This window comes from Delphinus delphis, chromosome 10 (genome assembly GCF_949987515.2).
Source record: "Delphinus delphis chromosome 10, mDelDel1.2, whole genome shotgun sequence".
NCBI classification, from domain to species: domain Eukaryota; kingdom Metazoa; phylum Chordata; class Mammalia; order Artiodactyla; family Delphinidae; genus Delphinus; species Delphinus delphis.
In genome coordinates this window covers 64,155,565-64,182,695 of record NC_082692.2, presented here as the reverse complement: position 1 = coordinate 64,182,695, position 27,131 = coordinate 64,155,565, and the positions used below count along the sequence as shown (strand labels likewise).

Below are 27,131 nucleotides of genomic sequence, written 5' to 3'. Positions count from 1 at the left end.
CCCACAGTCTCTAGCATTATAATTCAGCTACAAAAAGTAATTTTGTAGGGGGTACATATATGCACCTGTGCACCTGCATGCATCAATCATAAGTCACCTGGGGAGCTTCTTCACAGCACTGCCCACCCTGATCCCCACAGGGCACCTGGGAATGGCAATGATGTTAGGCAAGTCTGTATTTTGAAAAAGCTCCTCCAGGAGTTCTGCTGTAACTCTGCTGCCTGGGTTGAGGCTATTTCCTTGGAGCAGACTCCTGTGTCATCTGGCCAAGAGGGAGGATTCTGCCTGGCCCTGTCTCTCTCTAAATGTTAACTTGTAAAGCAACTGAGAGTCGAGTAGTCGAGAAACAATATGTAAGTAGACTCAAAGGGGTTCCATCCCACAGGAGGACCCAACTTTAAGTAGCCCACTAGACACACATATAACAGCAGACGTGCCCTGGTACCCCCTCCAGCTCTATAGGGCAGAGGCTGGCTCTCTCTGTCCATCCTTGATGGGCATGGATGCTCTTACCAGTTTCATTTCCTGCACCATTCAGGAGGCGCCGCGCTGGGGTCCACTAGAGCAATCATTCTGTCTCTATTCGAGATTCTGAAGTCTCAGATGTATTTTGAGCTCTTTGCCTTTCTCACAACAGCGAGGATGTGCTTAACCTTGATGCTCTAACCCTTGACCACGGACCTGGCAGGAACTGGACGTTTACCTGTTTTCCCCCAACTCCCTTGTGGTACACACCTATCACCTATTGTTGCCAGGTGCAAGCGCTCCAGTCCCAGAACCTCCGCGCTTGGGGACCATTTGGGCCTGAACCGTGTGAGCTTTACAACAGCAGGGCTCCGGCCCGCCACTGAATGGTGGTCTCAGCCATACAAGAGAGTGCCCGACCCCAGCCCGCGCCCCTAGCTCTGTCATCCCCCGAACTCAAGGGCGTCGCAGCCTGGCTGCCCCTGCCCTCACCGTTCACCATGCTCCCGTCGCCTTCCTCAGGCCCGTCGGGGGCCGCCCCCGCCTCAGCGGCCGCCTTCGTGCGGTCGGGGCGGATGCAGCCTGTCGAGAGGCCGCGCGGGCGTCCCTGTCGCTCGGGGGTGTAGGGAGCCAGCGGCCGCAGGCGCGGAGAGACGCCGGCGGCCAGCGCCATGAGTCTCCTGGCGGCCGCCATCTCGCTCCCGCCCGCCCCCGCGACTCCGGAGCCCGGCAGGGACAGGGCAGAAGGGCAGGAGCGAGCGGCCCGGGCGCCGCGCGCCCCCTGCCGGATGGGCGGACCCGGGACCGAGGCGACATGGCTCCCGCCCCACGCAGCCCAGGGCCTCCAGCGCTGCACGCTCCAGTCAACCGGTGGGCCGACCAGACCAAGGCTGGAACCCTGCCGAAACCACTCCCCCAGTAAATCCAACCCACAGACTCGTCATCTGAAGCTGAGGCAGGAAGAGAGAGTGGGGCTTCTTGGGAAATAGTACAGGCCTCAGCTTAATGTCCATCCAAGGAAATGAACTTGAAGTTCCCTCTAGGTCCCACCCATTGCAGGTAAATACCTCCCACATGCCTTTGCAAATTGGCCTGCACTCCCGGCCAGCAGAGCGTAAGATCATTGCTAAGCTGGGGCACAGCCACCTCATTTAATGGCTTACAAAGTAAACCTGGTGAAGAATCTGGAGCCAGGACAGGGAAGACCTCTTGAACATAAGCAAACCAGGTTTACTCTCCAGAGCTGGAGTCAAAGATGTAAAGTACCCAACTTGGACACTATGCCCAAGAATTGAGCTGTTCCAGCAGTGAAAGTCTGAAGCTGCTGTTCTGTGCTCGTTTGAAAGCCAGATGGGATTCTGCTTCCAAACTACTACACCTGGGCTCTGGCCAGGCTCATTCCTCTTCCTCTTCTGGCACTGAGGAGCAGGGTTTGGGGTCAGGTGGGAATCAGACTGGATCTGCATGTTGGGGCAGCGGCAGTGACAGCAAGGGCCTCAAGGTCTCAATCCCTTGGAAGGAGGCCTTGGTCAGAGGTTGGCAGTGCACTTGGGGTGCAGCTGGCAGTGGGGGGCTGTTTGTTGTTTGTGTTATAATTCTAGATGTGATTCCGATGATCTCCTGAAGAGCTAGTTAAAACATTACTGGGAGCCACCCTCCCAGAGTTTCTTAGTCATTAGGTCTGGAATAGGGCCCAAGATCTGCATGTTTAACAAGTTTCCAGATAATACTGAGGTTGCTGGTCTGGGATCACATTCAGAACTGCTGGCCTATGGCAAGAACATGGGATTTGAGTCCTAACACTTGGGCTTAGCCCCAGGTCTACCACGTGTCAGCTGTGAACCTTGGGCCATTTTATCACTGGGGGAAATTAGGACAAACCTGCTCTACTCATTTGGTATGACTGTGGTTAATATAAAATGGGAATGTTTGGAAGGGGGCTTTGCAGAGTGCTCTGACAGAGATGCCTCTGCCCTCTGAGATCTGAGACAACAGGGGACAGGTCCCTTAGAAGCAGAGCCAGAGCAAAATGGGGCAGCTTCAACTCCTGCTCCTCCATTCCCTCCTCAGTGGGTTTTTAACCAGGAAAGGGCAAAAAAGGGAAGGTGGCCCTGGCAGCAATGGTCTGACGTCACAAAGGGACATCACCATCCATGTCAAACACCCCTACCCAGATCATCCATATAGGGATGGCAAGACCCTTGGGGCAGAACATGATTTACAAAGGCTTTGAATTTGGCCAAGTGGCACTTTAATTTGCCAAAACCTAAGGCATCCACCCAGCTTCAGGAGTACTTTTCAAGGATTGTTAGCAGCCCAAATTCCCTCAAAAGAATCCAGAAGCTTAGCAAGCCTGGGAGTGGCAGCAGTAGCTGAGGCCAAATTTTGAAAATTATGGTGTCTGAAAGCTGAAGGAGGCAATAGCCTAAACCTCATCTGCAAAGCAGGGCCTGGGTCTATCTTGGTGTTTCAGGAAGCCCTCAGAATAGCACTCTGCTCTGACAGCCACTTAGGCTAAGGTTGAAATGCTATGATTTCATGGATTTGCTTCCAAAGAGGCCAAAGGGGAAAGATACACACAAAGTAAGATTGTCCATGAGCTGTTCATTGTTCAAGCCAGGTGATAGGTACATAGGGATTTACTATACTATTTTCTCTATTTTAGAAAACATATTTCAAACAGATATTTGAGATTTTATGTAAAAAAAAAAAAAAAGGTAAGGTGATGCCAAACAACTAGTTGGTTCTCTGAACGCTCTTTTCCTATTTCATTTACTTCATCTGGGTTCTAACAGCTGGTGTCACCTTGAGCATATATTTCACCTCTGCAGACCTCATTGCCTTTTGTAAAATGAGGGCAACTCTTAGACCAGCTCTTGGAACCATTCTGGTTCTGTGATCTCCCCATTGGTCTAGAGCAGGGGTGGCCAAAATGTAGCCTGAAGACCAAACCCACCCACTGCCTGTTTTTAAAAACAAAGTTTTATTGGAACATAGCCATACTCACTTGTTTCTGTATTATCTATTACTGCTTTCATGCTATAATGGCAGAGTTAAGGAGCTGCAAGGGAAACCATATGGCCTGCAAAGGCTGGAATGTGTACTCTCTGATCCTTAAAGAAAGTTTGCTGACTCCTGCTTTAGAGGACCTTGAAGAAAGTTAAAGAGGCTCAGGCATGCCCCTGGTTCCTTTCCACCAACATTAAGCTTTCTCTTCCACTCTCCATTCTTTGGGGAGAGAAAGTTGACTCCTCTGCCTGTGAAAAAGGAGGGAAGTTCTGAAAAAAGGAAGGGTTTACTGGCTCAGAGATCTCGCCATCACTTCTGGATCAAGCACAATGTCTGGTACTCAAAGTGCTAAACAATGACATCTAGAAGCATGGAATTAAGGTTAAAGGATCTGCTGAATACACAGGAGGATGTTGTAGGATTCTAAACTTTGGAGGCCCCAGGAAAAAGCAACAGGAGGAAGCCCAAGACAGTATGGACTTTGGGCAGACCAGAGAACTTGTGGAGGGGAAGTGAGAGGGACCACTGACAGCTGAAAAAACCAGACATCTCAGCCAAAATTCTGTCAACTTAATCACAGTTAGATATTTTATGGATGGTCAAAATGGCAAGAAATGGTCCACCTGGCTGGCAACAAGAAAGGTAAGGGGAACAAAAAAAAAGAAAGAAGAAAAAGAAAGGTAAGGGGACCTACAGGGGCTGGGTGGCCACCCTGACCACCCGACACATTCTCACGTCTCTCCCATCCATGTATGTATAGCCCCAAGGTCCCTTGAGGTAAACCACCACACCAAGAGGTGACACGTCTATATCAGGGAATGGATAGGACCAGTCCTGTGGTCCCCAGAATCCTGCCAGAAGGCATGTTACCCATGTTGCTTTCTAGTTGCTCTACATCTCAGATCTGCACGGGTGGGGAAGATTCGCAGGGGACGGTTGGGGGCAAGTTTCTTAATTTATTCACCCTTTACTTTGGAATGTGGCCTTGGTAAGAGGTTGGCCGTAGAGGGAAGGGTAGATTAGGAAAGGAGGTGATATTTTTTTCCAATTCCAAATCTGACTCTGATGGGCACTGAAACCTATTTAAGTGGCCACTATTTTCTGAGCATTGTTTTCCTATTTGAACACCAGAGAGATTGTTTCTGCCCTGCACCTCCTTCTTCCGGACAGAGGTACCAGCAAAGCCTGCAGGGAATCAGAAAGCATGGCAGAAAGGTCCAAGAGTCACGTGGACTAAGAGATTGTTGCTTCTGTGATAAAGGAACAGAGGCAAGAAGGCTTTATAGCTTAAAAAAGAAAGAGAAGGCAAAGATGCATACACCCAGATACCTTCTGGAGGTGGAGCTGTGAGGAGACAATCAGGCTGGGGGGCAGAGGGAGGGGGGTGTCTGTCTTCCCCTGGGGAAGACAGTGCAGGTCTGTTGGGCTGCCTCACAGGGAGCCGTTGCCCCTCCCAAGAGCAGCGGCCTTCTCCTCTGCATGTGCTCAAGGAGGCACTGCCTAGCCATGCTGCCTGGTTAATCCCAACTAACCGTCTTTAAGCTTAGCCAAAGCACATCTGACACTCTCAGAGCCACTCACCTGCCATGTTGGAAATGTTAACGTTCAGCCTTTTCGAGTTACAGGGCATTTTAAGAAAGAAAGAAAAAAGGGCAATCAACTCTTGTTTTGGCAACGGTAGGGGGTGGCATTTCTTTAATACCTAAGTCAAATGGTCACAGGGGCCAGAAGTACTTATTTCTATACTGCTGTCTACAGTCAGGGCCACTGCGGCAGGAGGGCAGTGCATGTAGAAACCACATGGGAACACGGCAGCAGTGTGTACTGCAGAAACTGAGGTGCTGTGTGTTCCCCACACCCTTCCTGAGCTCTTGACCTTCAAAGCACTTTACAGACAGAGCCTAAAGTGGACATGCTGTCTCCAAATAAGGCAAAGACTCTATGAACTATAATAGTGTTCTTCCACTAAAAAACTGAGGGAGGCGTGTGAACAGGTGGCCCATGGAGTTGGGAAGAGCAGCTGTCAGGACAAGAGGCCATCAGGAGCACTGGTCTTAGCAGACCTGGAAAAGATCTAAGTCTGAGGGAAGAGAAGAGACACTCACGGGCAGAGATGCTTCCCTGGGTCCTATTACTGGCCCCATCCCTGGGTACCAGTGGGATCTGAGGTCAGCTGTCACCTGTCAGGGAGCTCTGACATTCTCCCCAATCAAAAGGACAGCCTACCTTGCCAAATGGACTGAGAGACAGATTCTAATGTCAGTAAAGTGCTTTGAGGTGCTGGGGGAGATAGGGAAGTGATTCGTCGGGCATCCCCAAAGCCTCCAAGATGGAGGGCACTAGGCCGAGTCAGGCTCTCTGTTCTGGCCCTGCTGCAAGTGCCCTGAACTTTCTGAGGCACCTGAGCCAGAGACTGCCTAGAAGGTCCAAGCCCTCTGATTCTCCACACTGGTGCCAGACACCCAGACTGAGCCTAGGCTTTATTCCTCGTCACACCAGGAGGCCCGATGAGACTGCAGGGTCTAAGCCAAGCGGCCAGCATCATGAAATAACCCAGACCTTTCCAAATGATGTCTCCCTGAGGGCTCCGAGAGCTCTGCTAACCCCACTACTCCTCACCCACTTTCCAGAGGCCTATAGCCCTGGCACCCGGGGTCCTGCTGCCACCCGCCTCCCCACAGTCCCTGGACCAACCTGGTGCTGGAGGCATGGCTCCTCCCTTACCTCGAGAAATGGTCCCTCCAGGGGCAGGGTTGACACACATGGGTGGAAGACGGGGTGGGGGAAGTTTGCACTGACGCTGCCTGTGCTGGGCCCGATCTGGGGAAAGAGAAAGGGCATCAGGGTGACATGTTCTCACCCCTCACAGTTACAGACCCCTGGATTGACTCACCCCAGAGCACCCGTGAGGAGCTCTGGGCAGCAGAGCTGCTGGACCGTATCTGGAGCCAGTCACAGGTTCTGAGAAACAGCGCCACCAATGCCACACAGAAAGAAGGCATTGTCTTATACAGACATGATACGTGACAGCCTCGTACAGATCCCTTCTTGGCTCTCAAAAAAGCCCTCAAACTCTCCCTGTTTTTTTAGCCACCCTCCATGAGTGTAACGCCCATCCCATGTGCTTCTCTACAGTCTCATAGTACCATGCACATCACTGGGGTTCTTCCACTTATCTGTCCTCCACTTATGTAAGCTACCCCTGTATCTGCTATGGGTCCCCCATATAAGCCACCAGATCTCAAGTTATTCTCTCCCTCTAAGAACTGGTGAAAGAGGAACTAATTAACTGCTGGTGTCCTCCCCAAGAGCCAATATCAGATCCACCCTTACCAGCCTTCTCCTTCTTTCTAAAAGTTAATGATTTACTATTCCAAATATTTCCATTCATTTGGAGACTAAATACTACCCATCATGGGTACATAAAGTACATTTTTAAGGAGTTCCAAAATTTTGATATACATGAACTAAAATTAAGACACTCACTGAGTGTTCCATGGGAAGGTGGAAGTGTATGGCTAAGAAAGGTTTAAGATCTTTAAAAGCACCGAAATGGTGAAAACATCAGATAATCACTGGTCTGGGGGAAAAGATGCAAGAGCTCTCTGCTCTCTCTGCCCCACACGTTTTGGTATAATAAATGGGGCAGGAGAGAAGCAGGGAGAGACAGTCATACACACTCTACTTGAGCAACAGCCTGTAGTGCTAAAATGATGCCCCTTTCTATAATGCAAATTAGCTAATGTACAATTGGTAAACGGGGGAACGATATCAGTAAACATAAGAACCCTTGGTTCAAATCTGATTTTTCTAAGGCAAGGGAACTAAAAAGCAGGAGCGGAATGAAAATGTTCAGCAGGAAAAGAAAAAGCCCCTTCAGCTGTATTTTTTAAAAATTAAAATCAAGTGCCTGTAGGGAATCGAGGTGGTAGATACATGGGTGGTCACTATACAACTTCTTCAACATTTCAGTATTTCTGAAATTTTTTCATAATAAAATGTTAGGGGAAGGCAGGTACTTGCACTCAGGTCCCTTCCTCCACATTCCCAGCGGCACACACCCGTTAATGGCTGCCCCACTGGCTCAGAGCTCCACCTCCACCTGCGCTGTCTCAGCAGCTGCCAGCTCCATTCTGATTAGAAGGCTCAATGTACATTTGTAGCATCCCACTGAGCTGCCTGCTTTGGTGGTCCAAACCTCCTTCCCAGGTACCAATGACTTTTTTGTCATCTTCTGGTCATAAAGTTGCAGGTGTACAGCCTCAACTCTATTTTTCCCATAAGCCCTCTTAAAACATTGCAGGTGTGTGATTTTGCAGAAAACGTATATACTGTTACAGAAGAAATGTTGTTACTTCTGGAACAAAGTGCCTAAGATCAAGGTTATCTTGGAACTAATTCTAGCTCTGCCTTGAAGCTAAGGTTGTAAATGACCAACTCAACTTCTCCTTTCCTGTTTGAGGAAGGTCTTCATTCATATCCAAGGATGCTGGCTTGAAAAAAAAGAGAATAAATGATTTGATGATTATTTTATCTCATTAAGCATTTTCAGTAACTGGGGGAAGGTTGTTACAATTCCACAACAACATCACTGAGCCCGCTTCTGACCACTGGAGCTGGAGGAAAATTGCACATTCTTGTGGTTGATACAGTATTTTTCAAAGTTTTGTGCTGACTGTAAAAGACTCAGCTCGCTCTTTGTGGCCTGATTCTGATGGCATTACAGCTGAGAGACAAGAAACCTGTGTTAAGATGCTGGCGAAGGCAATAACAGGTTACTTACCAGGCACACAAGTGTTCTAGTTGGGAGGCGTTGGCAACTCTGTTTAACTACATAATAGGAAAGATGGTAGCCCCAAGACCCAGTGGATCACCGTCCACAATGCTGCAGGGAATTGCTAGGGCCATTACCTTCAGAATCATCAAATGGCCCATTCCATTAAGATCGTAAAGCCCTGAGTGCCAGAAAGCATCTCTGAAACACAACTATCTCCACCCTAGTGGCTTGTACACAGCAGGTGCTCAATTTTGCAGCCACACAGCACACTGCATGTTGAGGCCAGGCTGTCACTCTCCAGAAAAACATGGGCTACAGGGCTGTACCCCAAATAGATCAACCTACTATCATTTATTAAAGGCCTGCCAACCCATGGCTAAGGGCTGGGGACAGACTACAGCCAAGTGCTTTTCCTATATCATCTCTAAACTTCACTATACCCCTGAAGATAGGGGCTGGGAAACAGGTAAGTTAACACCTTGTTAGTGTTAGTGGGGAACAGATTTGAACGCTAGCCAGTCCGAATCAAGCTTTATACCATGTTAAATTTTCTCTCAAGAGTCACAATGCCCTAGGGAGCTCATAATTTCACCATGAGGAACAAAGAAATACATAAAAACTCCATAAGAGATAAAGAAGTCCTATACAACAATAAAGTGTCACAAGGCCACCCATGACCAATTGCCAAGGTCATGATGCAAACCACAAAAGAGACCAGCATTCATAAGACAGGAGAAGGCATTCAGCCTTACAGCCATGAAAAGACAGGTTTGCCTGAAGGAAAATATTCAAATCAGCAACTCTTTCTGATTAATGGTTTTCCCAGAGACCTTCAAGCATAAAACGGTTCTTGGTAGAAACCCAAAACATTTACCTGTGTGGAAAGCAAGGTCCCAAATCAGACTCTGTCCGATTATTATGTCCTGAAGCTACTTAATACCATGGATTTGTGAATTTACCAGGTGTCAGGCCCTGTTCTAAACTCTTTACACATAGTAACTCATCTGATCCTTGGAACAACCCTATGCCCACTTAAATAGTAAGGAGGGAGGCACAGCAAGGCTCGGTCACCACCCAAGCCTCCTTGGCCAGCGAGAGGCAGAAGTGAGATGTGAACCAGGCATCTGGGTCTGCATCTTTGGCTCAGGGAGGTCCTGCTGCCTCCCACTAAGCTGAGTGCTGACAGTGTCACCCCTGAAGGAAAACGTCTTGAAGAAATCAATTTCCAGCCTAGAAAGCAAAATCACAAATGCTAGAAAGGAATTTTGCCCCCAAAATTCTCTCATCTGATACCATTTCCCTGTCACAGGGAGGAGGAGGACTGTGATTTTATTGGGCTCTCCATCTCTTCATGAAATCAGTACTGTTAATTCAGATGCTCCCACCAGGAGACAACCTGTCTTCATCCTTTTACAACTGGGTGGACAACAAAGCCCACTGATGAGAAGATAAACACAAAGCAATTAAATGTACTTAATTTTCAGCTCAAAAAAAAAAATGTGCTATCCACACTAAACTCAAGTTCAATGTTTCCCTTTCCAGACACAGTTAACCAACACAACGAGGATGACAGATTAATTTTTTCATGCAATATGTAAACAGATCGAGTGGCTGAAGACAAACAAGGAGACAGGAAGAGGCTGCTCTGAGACCTGGAACATCCAGCCTCCTTCTGGCCCCATTCAGTGGGTTACATAGGGCACCATCTGGCCAAGGTTTTCCAGGCCTCTGCGAACATAAGTTGGAGAGGAGACACAACTGGGAGGGTCTTTTTCATCAGCAGTTATGGATGGCCTGTTATGGTTCTCATTTATTTGTAAAATGTGCCCAGCTTAGGAGGCTCACAGTCAGCTTCAATACAGGTGACACAGGCCTTTTACTCTTTATTCCCTTAAAGAAGAAAAGTCCTGCTCCTATCTAAGATATAAAACGCCCTTGGGATCTGGCCCCTTCAAGTCTTCACCACCTATATCTCTTCCTGTAAGCAGCCCTTGAATGCTACCCTCTTGCCCTGCCATGTCTCAATTCTGCTACTGCTTATGCAATCCTCTCACCTCAGCTGCTGGAGGGTACTGATTTCAAGACTTGCCACAATTTCTCTAACCACTAATATAAAACAATGACTCAATCCATTTCCACCACCTTTTATTGAGGTCTATCGTGTGCAAAATGCTATGCCAGGTACCATGGATAATAAAAGAGCACAACAGGCCCCGGCTGCGGGGAGCTTCTAATCTAGAGATGCAATGAGTAATTCAGATAGACTAAGCACGAGAAAGTACAGATGTGGTGCTGAGGAAATCAGAGAGAAGAGAAATTGTCTTTGGTTGACAGAATCATGAATGGCTCATGGGGCTTCCCTGGTGGTGCAGTGGTTGAGAGTCCGCCTGCCAATGCAGGGGACACGGGTTCGGGAAGATCCCACATGCCGCGAAGCGGCTGGACCCGTGAGCCATGGCCGCTGAGCCTGCGCGTCCGGAACCTGTGCTCCGCAATGGGAGAGGCCACAACAGTGAGAGGCCCGCGTACCGCAAAAAAAAAAAAAAAAAAAAAAAAAAGAATGGCTCATGGAGGAAATGGTGTAAAACACTGGCCCAGAAAAATAGTAGGATTTCAATAAGCAGCGAATATGCAGGAGAGGGGTGGCAAATGTACACAAAGGCCTAGACAAGGGGTGGCAAGGATTATAAACACCAGGCAAGAGGAAGGCTGAGAAAGGACTTTGGAAAGTCACCCAAAGAGGGGGGTCCAAGGACTACACACTGGTGAGGGACTTTCACAGCCTTCATAGCTGCCTGTCACAGGGAGGAAGGGCCTGAGGCCACAAGCACAATTACATTCTTACCTTTTCTGAATGAGTCCAGGCTGAACATTTCTGGCCAGGAGGGAAAGCTGGAATCCTAAGAAGAAGGAGGGCCGAGAGGCAATGGTTAATACTCATGGTCCAGGAACCCACAGAGAAGATTTCAATAACACAGACAGCACTGTCCAGAAGACAAGAAAAATGAAGCTCTTCACTAATGAGCCCCAACTGCTCCCAGTCTTAAGGATGGAAGGGCCATCTCCACAACAAAGTAATTACATGTCTTTGTTTCTAATTGAGAGCTTTCTTCTTTTCTCTGTCTAAACTCCCTGATCCCTGCTAAACAGAAAGGGATGCATTTCATCGTGAGAGACATATATTTCCACCTCATCACAATACTTGCAGTTATCCTGGGACGTGTAGGAAGAAATGAAATCCTACATGGACCCCTTTTTTCATGTGGCGTCAGGAAATGGGACTGATGATTGCCTTATGGACAAACTGGTGTACTGGGCTTTCATAAAACCTAGTCAAGCCCCTAGGAATGGGACTTGACTGACAGTATCAAAGAGTAACTGTAGAGTGATTCAAAATAAAAAGCTTTTCATGGCGGAGTCTCTATGAAATAACAAATATTAAGTTAAGGTTCAACTGTTGGCCAAAAATTTTGCTGCATTTTGCTCATTAGTACATTTAACTGAGGAATATACCTCGAGACTTAAACACACACGCGCACACACACACACACACACAAATAAGTAACACCTCTGGTTTAACAATTTTGTTTTAAAAAACACTCCAACTCACACCTACAGATTTTTTTTGTTCGTTTGTTTGTTTTGTTTTGTTTTGGCTGCCCCATGCAGCATGCAGGATCTTAGTTACCCGACCAAGGATTGAACCCATGCTCGCTGCTGTGGAAGCACGGAGTCTTAACCACTGGACCACCAGGGAAGTCCCTACAGATGTTTCTAATACTGTAGTACTCTTGGGTTGGTGCAGTAATCCTATGTGGCATTAGTTTAAAAACATCTACACAACATTTTAGCAAATCATGATGATGTCCAACATTACTAGGAATCTAACGGGGCCTACACTCCTGTTCCTGACTGCTATTCCCTCTCCTTCTCAAATCATGGGGAGGTGGGGGTGGAGGGCTGACCTGGGGACGAATCTTTCAGGTCCATAGCAGGTCTGCCCTGATGGCCTCCTCTCCCCCAGGGATGCCGGAAATTTCAGCCGATAGGATATGGTAGCTCAGAGAGAAAACTTCAATACAATATCAACAATAATACAATTTACTTTAATAAGTTACATTCTGTAGACTCCTTCTATCCAAATTAAAAGGAGTGTAACTTGAGATTCTAATTTTAAAGAAACTCTGAATATTATAAAATCTAAAACATCTAAGCGATTATTATTTAAGAAACAATACTTTCTTGCTAAGAAGTTTTAAGTTCATTTGCTCGTAAACAGACTCTTGGTTTTGCTTTTCTAAAAAGCCCCTGATCCTTTCCACGCCAACCAAAGCTCATATAACACTATCTTTTCATGTATCAGTCTTAAAAAATATACTATGAGATTCAACATAGGATCTTTTAGAGATATTTTACAGAGCTCTAGAAAATTTCATAGAGATCTAAAAGAAAACCGCCTTCCTAGTTATACAGTATTATGTTAGAAACCTTTATGGTTTAGAGTTTCTCTAAAATAAACTAGAGATAAGTTAAATAATATTATGTCCAGATTTCTTGCATAATGAAACCTAACTCCAGACAGAATCACTATGAGATGATTCAAGGACAGAGAGAGGGTATAACTTAAAATGATGCCCTTCTTCCAAGACAGTCACAAATGGATTCAATACATGCCTTTTGCTTTACAGTGTGGCTGGGCATGAGACCCACCACTACTTTGTGTGCATGGCTAGATCAACTTACCTTACAAGAGCAGTGACAGTCTCAGATTTTGTGGGCTTTTGAACTGGAGCTGAATTCTCTCTTTGCTATTCCTCATCACGAGGCTGGGCCTCCTCCTGGGAAGTACAATGCTGGGTCACTAAAGTGATGGCCCCCGCAGGGAAAGAAAGTTGCTCCGGACCACTGAAATTCATCTACTAACTCTGACAACAAGGACAAGTTATGTTAGTGGCATGAAACACACACAGTACACTTTGGCCTCACTTCAGGACCTGCCATGACCCACTCTATACCCATCAAATTGTGAGCTGCCCTACATCCACACCTGTAAGATACCAAGAAAGATATGTCATGGTAAAGAGGGATGTGTAGTCCCAAAAGCATTTTCTCCAAGCCCAGAGCAAAACTTACTTCAGTTTTGAGTTCTACTCCCATCTGACTATAAGATGAATCGATCTAAGGTAGATAAAGAAGCTCTTCCAGACTGGGAAATTAACAAAATTGAATGCTAAGTACCATTTTTGTAGTTTACAAAGTACTTCCACAGACTTTATCTCACTTAACCTATGCAACTACCTAGTGAGGTAGGAAATATCCTTCCCAGAGAAGGAAATTGAGGCAGATTTTCCCAGAGAAGTTTACACAACTTGCCCAAGATGCTATAACTGCCTCAGGGCAGAATGCAAACCTGCAGTTAAGGTACTGAGCTCCAAAGTTTTCCATGCTTATACCATACCACTTATTTCCATGATATCATGCTGTTTCCATGATATCATGCTGTTGCCTATTCATTCTTTGAAAGAATATTTTATACTGACATCTTCAAAGGTTGAAAGAGGAAAGAACTTTGATAAACTCTGGACCACGATTCCATAAATTAAAACACTTTGAGAGTAAGTATCTTTTGGGTAAAGGGACAACCTACATAGGAAGAAAATGCAGCAAAGGATGTACTTCCTGCACCTAAAACAGCTACATAAATAAAGACCACTATATAAATCCCAAATACTACATCAGGAAAAAAAATTCTCCCTCCTGGAAACTCCAAGACTCCAAGATTTAAGTGTAAATTATAAAATGTAGTCAAGACCCACAATGACGGCGGGATTACCGCCTTTAAAGAAACTGCAAGGGAAACCATCAAAGTCTCATTTCGCTCTGGCCAGTAAGTTGCAACCAAAAACAGGTTGAGAATCTGCAAGTGGCCACCTGCAGTCCACTTGCTACAGCGTATGACAAGCCCCTGTGGATGGGGGCTGCAAAGTGGACAACCTCTGCCTTGCAAAATCACAATTACGGTGACCAGTGTTGCTACACGAGGACTAATTAGACAGCATGCTAACGCCATACTCCTGGCTCAGGGGCTCTGAGGACCCCTGGGACTCCAGTTCACTGCAAACAAAGGACCCAACATGCATTAGGTCTTCCCCTGCGAAACGGGGCAAGTCACCACCAGCAAACAAAGAACACCTCACCCCTTGGCCTCCCCCAGTGACAAGGTCGGTGCAAAAGGGGGCAAACCAGGGGGGCCAGAATGCATCAGGCCTCTTTGTGGACGAACAGTCCAGGCGGCACGGGGGCAGACAAAGGTCCCAGGGCACTCCGGGGGCTTCCTCCAGGCCCTGCCTCGGGAAACAGAGCATCCCCTGAGGCGGAGGCGTCGTTGCGCCAATGAAGCGGCCTCTCCCGCGGCCCCCGCGGTGCCCCTGGCTACGAGGCCAGCCCTGGCGGACCGGTCGGGCCCCCGCCCCCGCCCCGGCTCCATGGCAACAGCAGGCCGAGGCCTGGTTGCTCACGGCTCGGCCCGGCCGGCTTCCCGGGCAGGCCTCGGATGCCCGGCCTGCTCCTCCGGCCCGCCCGCTTCTCCGCCCCACTCTCCGCCAAGCCGGCGGTCGGACCCGGACCCCTCCTCGCGCTGACCACCCACGGCCGCGGGAAGCTCCTCAATGGGGCACGAAAAGGGAGAATCAAAAGCCCAATTCACCTGTTGTTACAGATGTGAAACAAGCCTCGGTGCACCGCGCATGAGCCGCGGCCCCCCCCCCAACCACGGCCGGACTACAACTCCCACCAGCGGCGGCGCGGCCCCTTCCGGGTCCCGTGGCGGAAGTCCCGCCGGCCGGCGGCGCTCCCGCCCTGCGGCCCCAGCGTCGCCTCCCGCGGTGGACCCCGCGTCTCTGCGGCTCTCTATGTGGTCCCTCGCCTGGGGCCCGCAGTGGCAGCCAAGGGCTCACGCCGCCGAGCAGCCAACCGGCGGTGAGACCCCGGCGCGGGGCCCAATGGGGGACGGCCGCGGCGGGCGAGGCGGGACTTCCGGCAGGGTCACGAAGGGGGCGGGCGCGCTGGGGGCCCTGGGGGGCGCTGAGGGAGCGAGTCTGAGCGTCTGGGCTCTCGCACAGAGTTAGCATCTGGAGTGTGAGAGCGGCAGGGCGTTCGGGTCCTCTGCGCGCCTGACCCGCTCCTCCCGCTGCGAGTGAACAGGCCGGATCAGGGCTGAGCCAGGAACGAAATCCAGCTCGCGCTCCGGGCTTCCACCCGCCTTCCTCGCCGCGGCTCGTTGCCACGCCTCTTCTCTTCTCCATCTCTGATTTTGTTTCTTTAGGGAGATGAGAATTTCTGCCTCACGAGATTGTTACGAGGATGAAATCTACGTGATGGCGCGTTGTAAACGGTACAACGCTAGGGAAAGGACAAGGTGGCACTTGAAGCTCGGAGTGCTGTTGGGCAGGTCTGAAGGTCCCGCCCCCTCCCCCTCCGCCCTCACGTCTCAGAAGTGAGAAAGGGCCTTATCCACGTTATATGCAGCAGTCCTCCAGGTGAGGCTCCTGTGTGCGTTCAGTGGAATCCAATTTCAAAAGGAGAGATCTCGGTGGGGGATACCTCGGAAGCTGGGTCAGGATTTTAGAGCTGGAAAGACCTAGAATATGCTTTTAAGATGTGGCCATATCCCTTCATTTTTGTCCAAACAATTAAATTCAACAACTATTTGTTATTTACTTTCTCTCTGCGTTGGACAGAAGGGTGAGGGAGGGGAGCATGGACCTTCATTCATTTAAATTATTCTCTATTTTGAGCAGGGCGTGGTGCTATGACGTGTGGGGATGATCCTTGCACGGATATTGATATATAGCAGTTGATAGGCAGGTGTGGAGGATGCAAAGACCCTGCCCCCAAGGGTCTTAAGGCCTAGTAGAGAAGATGAAAACCTGCATAAAGCAAAAAGAAAGTTATAAATGCTGGGGAGGAAGTATAAAGTATTCCAGGGAGAACCATGTGAGCAAGGGCATCCAGGTGGAACAAAGGGCAAATCCTAAAACTATTCAATAGTTCAGTGTGAAGAGAGGGCTGGGTATGTGAATGTTCTTTAGAGGAGATAGAGCAGAAAAAGCAGAGTCAGGAATGCTACGCTAGGATTTTGACTTTATTTTTAATCAATTATTTTTTGTAACATTTTTATGGTTCTAAGGAGAGTAAAATACTGTATTTTAGGGACGTTATTCTGGAAGTGTGAGGGTAGAGTTGGCTGGGAAAATATTAGCTAGGATACTAATTTGATGAGTGTAATGAGGGGTTGAACTGTGCTCAGCGGTGAAAAAGACAAGAAAGATAAGGAGAGGGTGATTGTAGAGCTCCAGGCTGGTCCCTGGCCACAGGTGTGTGGAGACCTGACTTTGTACCGGAATGACTGGAGGGATTATGCTCTGTTAATATGATTAAGTTGGAGATAATAGATTCAGCTTCATTCAGATTGTGTTTGAAGTGCTGTTGTGAATGTTAAGTGATAAAGACGTGGTCTCCGCTCCAAAGGAAATTCTAATCTGCAAGAGAGGATGAGAAAAGCATACAAATAAGTCTTAAATCAAAAGCTAGAGGCAGCACTGCAAGAGGCACAAGTAGAACATTCTAAACTTTTTCCTTCTTGCACATTTTATGTTTTTAGTTTTGTCCCTGAAGGTCTTTTCCTATTCTTGAACCTTGGACTCTTAATGAATGGCTGTATCTGGTGAGGCTGATAGAATGATCTATTTTATATCAAAGTGAGTGCCAGTTAGTGTCTATCTTTTCCCTTCCCTCCCATATATTTTATCTCTTACTTCCTAGTCATTACTGCCTTATTTTTCTCATCCCTGTCCAGTCCCTAGATTTCATTCTTTGCTAACATCTCTGTCTAGAAACTTCTCCACTTCTTCTGATGTTTCCTACTCATTCTTCAAGGCTCTACTTTGAGCTTCTATTAGTTTATTCTTCTGTGTGTGGTAGCCCTATTGAGAATAGTGCTGCTGTGAACATTGGTGTACAAGTATTTGAATACCTGTTTGTTTTCAATTCTTTTGGTGTATACAGAGGAATAGAATTGCAACTTCGCTTTTTTTTCTTTTTGGCCGCACCTCTCAGGCTTACAGGATCTCAGTTTCCAGTGAAAGCGCCAAATCCTAACCACTAGCCCACCAGGGAACTCCCAACTTTGCGGTTTTTTTTTTTTTTTTTTGGCCGCTCTGCGTGGCGTGTGGGATCATAGTTCCCCGAACAGGGATAGAACACGCTCCTGCACTAGAAGCGCGGAGTCTTAACCACCGAACCGCCAGGGAAGTCCCCCAACTTTGCTTATTTTTAAAAGACAATTAAAACCATGAAACACTCTTAGCATTCTTTCTTCAAGTATTGGTAAGATTTGTTTTCTGTCTCCATCTGGGTCTCTGCTCAGATGTTATCTCCGAGACAGCTTCCCAGACCGCCTTGTGGATTTATGTGTGTATTCTTACCAACTGTTTCTCCCTAGAATACAGATCCTTGAGAGAAAGAACTTAATCCTTTGTTCACCACTGTATCCTAAGCACATTGCACAGTGCCTGGTCCTATTCAGAAATAAGTACTGAATAAGTGTTGTTGAATGAGTGAGCACTTTCACCTGGGAGGCTGGTTCCAGTTTAGGGAAACAAGCACTCCTATTGGGGGGACAGAAATTGGTAGTACTTTTTTAAAGGGTGGTTTGGCAGTATCAGATTTAAGATGTGCATTCCCTTTGACCCATTTCAGTTCTAAGAGTGTATCTAACCATCATCATGAATGTGTGAGAAAATCATTGGTGCCTTATACTTAATGTTAAAAAAAACCCTACACATCTCTTATTAGGAGACTAATTGAATGAAATAGAATATATCTGGGACTTCCCTGGCAGTCCAGTGGTTAAGACTCCACACTTCCAATGCAGGGGGCGCAGGTTCAGTCCCTGGTTGGGGAACTAAGATCCCACATGCTGTGTGGCACGGCCAAAAAAAAAAAAAAAAAAAATCTGTGTTAGTCTGCTTGGGCTGTCAGAGCAAAGTACCAAAGACTGGGTGGCTTAAACAACAGAAATTTGTTTTCTCATAGTTCTGGAGGCTATAGGTCCAAGATCAATGTGCCATCAGAGTTGGTTTCTGGTGAGACCTCTACTCACAACCTGTAGACAGTGTCCTCACATGGCTTTTCTTCTGTGGTTGCTTGGAGAGAGAGAGGTCTCCGGTGTTGCTTCCTCATATAAGGACACCTATCATATTAGGGCCCCAATCAGAGGACCTCATTTAACCTCAGTTACCTCCCTAAAGGCCCCATCTCCAAACACAGTCACATTGAAGGTTAGGTATTCAACATATAAATTTCAACATATGGATATAATTCAGTCCATAATAACATTAATTAAATGAAGGAGGAAGCAGCAGTTTAAAAGGATGAGTTAGATCTAGTGTACAGACATGGAAAATATACAGGAAATGTCGAGTAAAAAAAGCAACTGCTATAACCAGTACGTTTATGATTCCAAGTACTTTTTTTTTTTTTTTTTGGCTGCGTTGGGTCTTTGTTGCTGTGCTTGGGCTTTCTCTAGTTGTGGTGAGTGAGGGCTGCTCTTCAATGCAGTGCTCGGGCTTCTCATCGCAGTGGCTTCTCTTGTAGCGGAGCATGGGCTCTAGGTGCGCAGGCTCTAGAGCGTAGGCTCAGTAGTTGTGGCGCATGGACTTAGTTGCTCCGCGGCATGTGGGGTCTTCCCAGACCAGGGCTCGAACCCGTGTCTCCTGCATTGGCAGGTGGATTCTTTTTTTTTTTTTTTTTTTTGTGGTACATGGGTCTCTCACTGTTGTGGCCTCTCCCGTTGCGGAGCACAGGCTCTGGACACGCAGGCTCAGTGGCCATGGCTCATGGGCCCAGCAGCTCCGCGGCATGTGGGATCTTCCCGGACCGGGGCACAAACCCGTGTCCCCTGCATCGGCAGGCGGACTCTCAACCACTGCGCCACCAGGGAAGCCCGGCAGGTGGACTCTTAACACTGCGCCACCAGGGAAGTCCTCAAGTGCATTTTTAATTTTTATCTTTTTATCAATTTTTATTGGAGTATAGTTGATTTACAATGCTGTGTCAGTTTCTGCTGTGCAGCACAGTGAATCAGCTATACACATACACATGTCTACTCTTTTTTAGATTCTTTTCCCATTATAGGTCATTACAGAGTGTTGAGTTCCCTGTGCTATACAGTAGGTTCTTATTAGTTATCTATTTTATATTATATAGTAGTTTGTATATGTCAATATACCAATTCATCCCTCCCCTCCACTTTCCCCCTTGGCAACCGTAAGTCTGCTCTCTACATCTGTGACTCTGTTTCCGTTTTGCAAATAAGTTGATTTGTACCATTTCTTTAGATTCCACCAAGTGACATTTTTTAAAAAAAAAAAACATGTTTATACGTATGCTTATGTAAGCACAGGACATTTCTGAAGGGATATATCAGAATTCTTAACTGTACAGCTAGGTCAGAGTCTCTCAGTTTTCAGTTAATACTCTTCTATGTGGTTTACTTTTGGGGAGCCAAAAGTATGCATTCCTTTCATGATAATAAAAAGTAGAAATGAAGTATTTGGAATATGTAGGGCTTCTGAGAAAGAAATATGGTTATAATGGTAGCTGTTAACACACCTATGCTGGCAGCTGTGCATACCTTTTCAAATATATTCAACTCAGATGTACATTTCTTTTTAAAATTTATTTTCTATTATGAATAATTTCAAACATACACAAGTAAAGAGATAGTGTGTGTTAGGTGAGGCAATTTGCCATGGACCCTGAGCACCCCTGCAAGTTCTTGTTGGGTAAATCAAGAGTGCAAGGCCCTGACTGCTCTTTACCTGGGCTATTTCTCAGGATTGTGTTTTCAGCAAGCAACCCTGAGGGAAGAAGTATTATCTCCCCCATGACAAAGGACAGACTTAGCTTCCACTTACTAAAAAAACTGAATCTACCAAGCTCAGTGTTCCTCTGTGGTAATGAAATCCATTATGTGAGCATACAAAGGTGGTCAGCCCTTTGTGTCGCACCCAGGAAGTTTGGGGCAGGAGAACTGTTGCAAACCAATATGAATGTCTGGCAACTGCTTTTGCTGTGATTAACATCCTTTGTGTCTGACTGGGGGCTTGTGTCTTCTGCCATCATCAATGGAATAGTAATAGGGTAGCTACCAGTTTAGCTTGCATAGGTTAAAATTCCAGACCTGCACCTGCATAGTTCCTGTCAATACAATGAACACCCATAGTCCCCATCTTTCCCACCTAGTTTTAACAATTATCAACTCAAAGCCAAAACTGCCTCATCTATAAATCCCCATCAGCCAATGTCCACCACCCCAGATTCTTTTAATCAGATTATACCATTTCATCTGTAAAAATTCTGGGGTGCATTTCTATAAGATTCCTTTTATTCAGCACAGTCACAAAACAAATAACATACTTTAAAAAAGCTGGTAAATCCTTAATATAATTTTTATAATTCTTAACTATAGATAAATTCTTTTGGGTAAATTTGAATCTTATCCCTGTCCTTTGCACCAATATTTTAAGTTTGGTATCATTGCAACATAAAAACATGAATATAGTTTATTTATCTGTTGACTTCCCATGGGTTAATTTTTTGGACCTCAAAGTGCAAAGATAGGGGAATTTGGGTAATGAAGTATCATGTGTTTAGGTATGCAGTAAACACAGTTATAAAATCAATTACTTCTGACAGAAGCTCTAGTTAATGTCATTGGCCAAATTGTACAAGTCAGTTATCCCCAACCTTATAAAATATTTATTGGTAAAACTGGAAAGAGAATGTGTAGCTCCCAGGCTGCTTTTTAGCCATCACTGTTAACCATGGTAGTACCACAGGACCAACATATAGGCTTTTTTAGAAAAGTGAATGAAACCGATTTCTGGTCAAGATAGTACACACTTTGATACCACTCCCTTTGCTCAAAACACATGGTAGAATTAACAAGAAAAGATTGAAATTACATATCCATATTCAAAAATAAGATAAACTCTTTTGTTGACCAGGAACAAGGAGCTGTAATCTTGCTGAGCTATGGATCCAGAAACAGAGGCAGTCTGGAGTTTTTAACTTAAAAGGTAACAGATTGAAGGGGTGGGTAAAACCGTGGAATGTGGCTAACTGGGGCCTGGATTGCTGCTTGCAATTAGGAATTTAGGTAGGGCTCCCTAAACTCAATAGAGATTGACAAAACTACATCCCATCTGTGCATGAAGACATAGTTTATATGAAGTTGAATACTTAGGAAGCAGACACAACATTGAATCCAGACCTAAGTCCAGCTACCCTTTCACTTAGTGCCTGGAACTCCTGTCTCCCAAATTTCATGGTGCGAACAGAGTCTCAAATTACTAATGTAAGACTTGTTTCTGGTTGGCGTTCCTGGAGAATTGGGTAGAGGGTACCACAAAACCACGAGGGAAGGAAAGATAACATGTATGGGGAAACTTTTTCCATTCATGAAAAGCTTAGAAGTTAAGCTTCCAAAACATACAAGAAAACCTAGCCAAAAGAAAGATAACCAACAAAATCAGCATCAAGAGATGAATTCACTGTAATTGAAATGAAAATAATGGAGCGAACTGATAATAACTTTAAAATAAATATGTTTAGAGACTTCCCTGGCAGTCCAGTGGCTATGACTCTGCACTTCCAATGCAGGGGGTGCGGGTTCGATCACTGATCGGGGAACTAAGAACCCACATGCCTCGTGGTGTGGCCAAAAAATAAGTTTAAAAAAACCCTAAAACAAATATGTTTAGAACACTCAAAGACATAAAGGAAGGATACCTTTTCTAGAAGAATAAGAAATTGTGAAATAAAAATGGTCAGAAATGAAATGGTAATGGTAGATATTTAAAGAACCAGTTAGAAATCCTAGAAAATAAAAATGCAGTTATTGAATAAGCACATCATGAGCAAATGAACCAACGCTTCGGGCAATAATGCCCACCCCTGATTCAGAAGGAGGACTAAGGTCTTATTTAGGAGGAAGATAAGAAGGTGAATAACTTAGGATTTTGTTAGAAATTTTTATTTAGAGTATAAAAGGAATGTAAATATAACTACTAAAGAAATAGAAATATAGTTCTCCAAGCCACTCAAAGGGAAATAAAACTAATAATTGAACAGAAGGCAGGATATTAAGAGAAGCAAAGAAAAAGCATGGTAAACAGAAAAAATACATATATATGAGATGATAACACTACATCAAAACATAGCAATGATCACAATGAATGTAAAAGATTTAAACTTCGCTCCTTTTTGCCTTCACACCGGGGAAATCAGTGACCAGCTAGTCAGAGGTTTTTTGGTGCCAGACCTCTGTCCTTTGGGTCTTTTGAGTGGGACATGTAATTCTTCTATTCAGCACTAGAGGTCAGCAGCGTTCACTACTGTATTTCTTTCCCCCAGGACTCTATAGTACTTCGGTCAGATTCTCACGAAGCAGGAATGCGTTTCTTTTAGACCTGACTTATCATTCATCTAAGACTCATTCCCAAATTTAAAAAAAAAAAAAAAAAAAAAAAAGTATGGTCCTTAGAATTTCAGCTGCTCAAAATAGTTGCCAAGGATGTATCTAACTGCCTGGTAGATCTAGGGAGCCAGATTTTTTTTTACAGATCGTACTTCATTGATGGGCATTGGTTAGATGTTCTGTAAGTATGGCTGCTATAGCTACAGAATGAGGCTTCGAGCAGGATATACGTAGCTAGAGAGCCTTCATTGGATCTTAGGACAAATAGATTTATACAAGATATTGTCTTTACTGTTGTTGAAGACTGTTATGAATCTTTCTGGCTAACAGTTAACCTTGCAAAATCATATGGTTTGTTCACTCTCTTGGTGGTGTACTACCAGATAGGATTCTTTTTCTGACTTTTGCCTTTATATTTGCTCAAAAGTTTATGGGCGGGCTTCCCTGGTGGCGCAGTGGTTGAGAGTCCGCCTGCCGATGCAGGGGACGCGGGTTCGTGCCCCGGTCCGGGAGAATCCCACATGCCGCGGAGCGGCTGGGACCGTGAGCCATGGCCGCTGAGCCTGCGCGTCCGGAGCCTGTGCTCTGCGGCGGGAGAGGCCACAGCAGTGAGAGGCCCGCGTACCGCAAAAAAAAAAAAAAAGTTTATGCGGCTTTGTCTTAACCCTTCCTAGGAGAAGCAGAGAACCAGGAGGGAGTCATATGTGGGAACACCCTTCTGCTGTGACCAGTTGTCCAATTTTGCCATTTTCATCTTACCTAAGTTAATTAGTGGTAGTGGCTGTTAGTCAAGAGTCACTGACTGCAAATAATACTTGGTTACTTAGGCTGAGTTCGAAACCAGTAATTATGTTTAACTTGTGTTTAAGTAGGCAATGGCTCATTTTAACTTCATTTAGCTGATGTGACGTGGGAACAGAATAATTTCCTTATGCTACTAAGACCTTAGTATATTACTATGGCCCATTGTAGATGTCTAATAACTTTATGGAATGAGCATGAATTGGCTAATGGAGTCTTTTCTTTCCAGAGTGACTGCCAAGGGAAAGAACTTTTAAAGTTGAGCTGTGAAATTCATCCTTGTTAAATGGCTTTTGCAGAACTGAACTATGCCATTGTTAAAGCTTTAAAAGACATAGTGAATGTTCAGAATTTCTACCTTGGGTGTGAAGGTACATATTCGTATGCAGAAAAACAAAAGAAAATTGAATTTTAAAAGTAAAATTTAATGCTGAAACCCCTGAGCAGTTGAAAGTATTATTAGAACTGGTAAAATGAATCTCTGGTGCAGTAAGTCAGAGAATCTCTGGGAAGCAGTAATGATTGGAGAAGGTGTGGAGAGGAGCTTCTGGCTGTCTCCAGTTCATAAGCTGGGTGGTGGTTACACAGGGGGTCCTCTTTGGCATAATCTGGCAAGCTCTACACTTATAATTTATATGCATTTCTGTAAGTACATCACCCTCCAGTAAATTTTTTTAAAACTGATATTTACTGAATTCTACTTTAATCCAGACTGCGTCCTAAAGTTCCTCAGGTGAAGGCAACTTCTCCAGGTCCCTGGTCTTTAGACTGTCTTGTCAAAACTCTGGTTCCTTCAGGTTCCAGGAGGCCTACTGAGCAATGAGTCTTCCCCAGTTTCTTCCAGCTATTTGGTTGGCCAAAAAGTTCATTTGATGTTTTCCATAAGATGGCTCTAGTGGCGCTTAGTTGTCTTTAACTTCATTTGAAACAGTTTTGTTAGACTGTATTGTGACAACTATCATATCAGCATGCATTTAGAAGAAAACTTATCAAAATTGGTGAATTTTTGTGTAGCCATTTTAATATTGAAGATGGAAGAAAAAAGCAACATTTTTGGCATATTATGCTTTATTATTTCAAGAAAGGTAAAAGTGCAACTGGAACACAAAAAGATTTATACAGTGTATGGAGAAGGTGCTATGACTGATCAAACATGTCAAAACTAGTTTGTGAAGTTTTGTGCTGGAGATTTCTCACTGCATGATGCTCCACGGTCAGGTAGACCAGTTGAAGTTGATAACAATCAAATCGGGACATTAATTGAGAACAATCAACGTTATACACACAGGAGCTAGCCGACATATTCAAAATATCCAAATCAAGCATTGAAAATCATTTGCACCAGCCTGGTTATGTGAATTGCTTTGATGTTTGGGTTCCGCATAAGTTAAGCAAAGAAAACCTTCTTGACCATATTTCCGCATGTGATACTCTACTTAAGTGTAACAAAAACATTCCATTTTTAAAACAAATTGTGAAGGGCGATGAAAAGTGGATACTGTACAGTAATGTGGAATGGAAGAGATTGTGGGGCAAGTGAAATGAACCACCCCCAACCACACCAAAAGCCGGTCTTCGTCCAAAGAAGATGATGTTGTGTATATGGTGGGATTGGAAGGCAGTCCTCTATTATGAGCTCCTTCTGGAAAACCAAATGATTAATTCCAACAAGTACTGCTCCAATTAGACCAACTGAAAGCAGCACTTGATGAAAAGTATCTAGAATTAGTCAACAGAAAACGCATAATCTTCCATCAGGATAATGGAAGACTGCATGTTTCTATGATGATCAGGCAAAAACTGTTACAGCTTGGCTGGGAAGTTCTGATTCATCCGCCATATTCACCAGACCTTGTACCTTTGGATTTCCATTTACTTCGGTCTTTATAAAATTCTCTTAATGGAAAAAATTTCAATTCCCTGGAAGACTGTAAAAGACACCTGGAACGGTTCTTTGCTCAAAAAGATAAAAAGTTTGGGGAAGATGGAATTATGAAGTTGCCTGGAAAATGGCAGAAGGTAGTGGAACAAAAAGGTGAATACGTTATTCAATAAAGTTCTTGGTGAAAATGAAAAAATGTGTCTTTTATTTTTACTTAGAAACCTAAGTCACGTTTTGGCCAACCCAATAAGACTCACCAGGGATCCAGAAGTAATGTCACCACTATCCTTCTGAATGTATTGTAGTGTATGTTTCAATGCCACTGTCCTCTCTACTTTTATTAGAGAATGACTGGAAATGACCTTGGAGCCATAACTCTGGTCAGCACATATTAACAAATTATTAAACCTGGTTTGATCTTTATCTCTACTGTTATATAAAAAAAATTGTCATAAGGCTTCGACTGTAGTGTGAACTATATCTAAGTATGTTTTTTAAATTGTTGAAATAATTTCGCTAACAGAAAAGTATAAAGAAGAGTGCAGGGCTTCCCTGGCGGTGCAGTGGTTAAGAATCCGCCTGCCAATGCAGGGGACACGGGTTTGAGCCCTGGTCCGGGAAGATCCCACATGCTGCGGAACAACTAAGCCCGATTGCCACAACTACTGAGCCTGCACTCTAGAGCCCATGAGCCACAACTACTGAGCCTGCGTGTGTAAAGCCCGTGCTCCACAACAAGAGAAGCCACCGCAATGAGAAGTCCATGAACCGCAATGAAGAGTAGCCCCTGCTTGCCACAACTAGAGAAAGCCTGTGTCCAGCCACGAAGACCCAACGCAGCCAAAAATAAATAATAAATAAATTTTTAAAAAAAAGAGTGCAAAGAATTCCTGTATATCATTTACCAATTTCCCCTCTTGTTGATACTTTATCACATTTACTTTATATTTTCTTTCTCTTCTAAAAGTTGGCAGACGTGATGCCCAATTACCCCTAAATACTTTAGTATGTATTTCCTAAAAATAAGGAAGATCTCCTCCACATAACCATCAAAATGAAGAATTTTGATTTCACATTGATGTAATACTATCATTTAATCCACAAACGTTGTTCAAATTCTGCCAGTTGTCTCAATAATGTACAGGATCATGTGTTACATATGTTTGCCATGTCTCTTTAGTCTCCTTCAATCTGGAACAGTTCCTAAGTCTTTCCTTATCTGTCACAACCTGAATAGGTTTTAAAAGCACAGGCCAGTGACTTTGTAGACTGCTTCTCAGCTTGGATTTGTCTGATGTTTCCAGGTGATCAGATTTAAGTCAAGCATTTTGGCAGGAATGTCACAGAAGTGAACTATCCTCATCGTGTGGCATGCCATGCTGATTTATCCCATAACTGGCCTTGTTGCCCTTTTTAAAAAAATATTTATTTATTTATTTTTGGCTGCATTGGGTCTTTGTTGCTGCGCACGGGTCTTCATTGCAGTGCATGGGCTTCTCATTGCGGTGGCTTCTCTTCTTGTGGAGCATGGGCTCTAGGCACGTGGGCTTCAGTAGTTGTGGCTCTCAGGCTCTAGAGCACAGGCTCAGTAGTTGTGGTGCACGGGCTCCGTAGTTGTGGTGCACAGGCTTAGTTGCTCCACAGCATGTAGGATC

At 45.2% G+C, this 27,131-nt stretch overlaps 1 protein-coding gene and 1 long non-coding RNA gene across 7 annotated transcripts in view; one reads left to right on the top strand and one right to left on the bottom strand.

Moving 5' to 3' along the window:
- DHX30 (DExH-box helicase 30) overlaps nucleotides 1–15,047 on the bottom strand; it is a 30,820-nt gene extending 15,773 nt beyond the window's left edge. The window contains exons 1-6 of one of the 6 annotated variants that reach the window (XM_060022377.1): nucleotides 14,958–15,047; nucleotides 12,995–13,176; nucleotides 12,217–12,323; nucleotides 11,097–11,151; nucleotides 6,199–6,294; nucleotides 5,056–5,084 (exon numbers count right to left, since the gene is read on the bottom strand). In XM_060022377.1, coding sequence (XP_059878360.1) covers nucleotides 5,056–5,084; nucleotides 6,199–6,294; nucleotides 11,097–11,151; nucleotides 12,217–12,241 — 205 coding nt within the window. In that variant the 5' untranslated portion in view covers nucleotides 12,242–12,323; nucleotides 12,995–13,176; nucleotides 14,958–15,047. Of the gene's footprint in view, nucleotides 1–957; nucleotides 1,171–5,055; nucleotides 5,085–6,198; nucleotides 6,295–11,096; nucleotides 11,152–12,216; nucleotides 12,324–12,994; nucleotides 13,177–14,957 lie in introns of those variants that run through there. The other 5 variants (XM_060022376.1, XM_069541154.1, XM_060022379.1 and 2 more) reach the window with 5 other exon arrangements.
- A 471-nt stretch (nucleotides 15,048–15,518) lies between these two features.
- Nucleotides 15,519–26,310, top strand: LOC132431671 (uncharacterized). Its single transcript, XR_009520783.1, has 3 exons — nucleotides 15,519–15,789; nucleotides 21,322–21,393; nucleotides 26,000–26,310. It is a non-coding gene; the product is annotated as an uncharacterized lncRNA (long non-coding RNA).
- The last annotated feature ends 821 nt before the right edge of the window (nucleotides 26,311–27,131 follow it).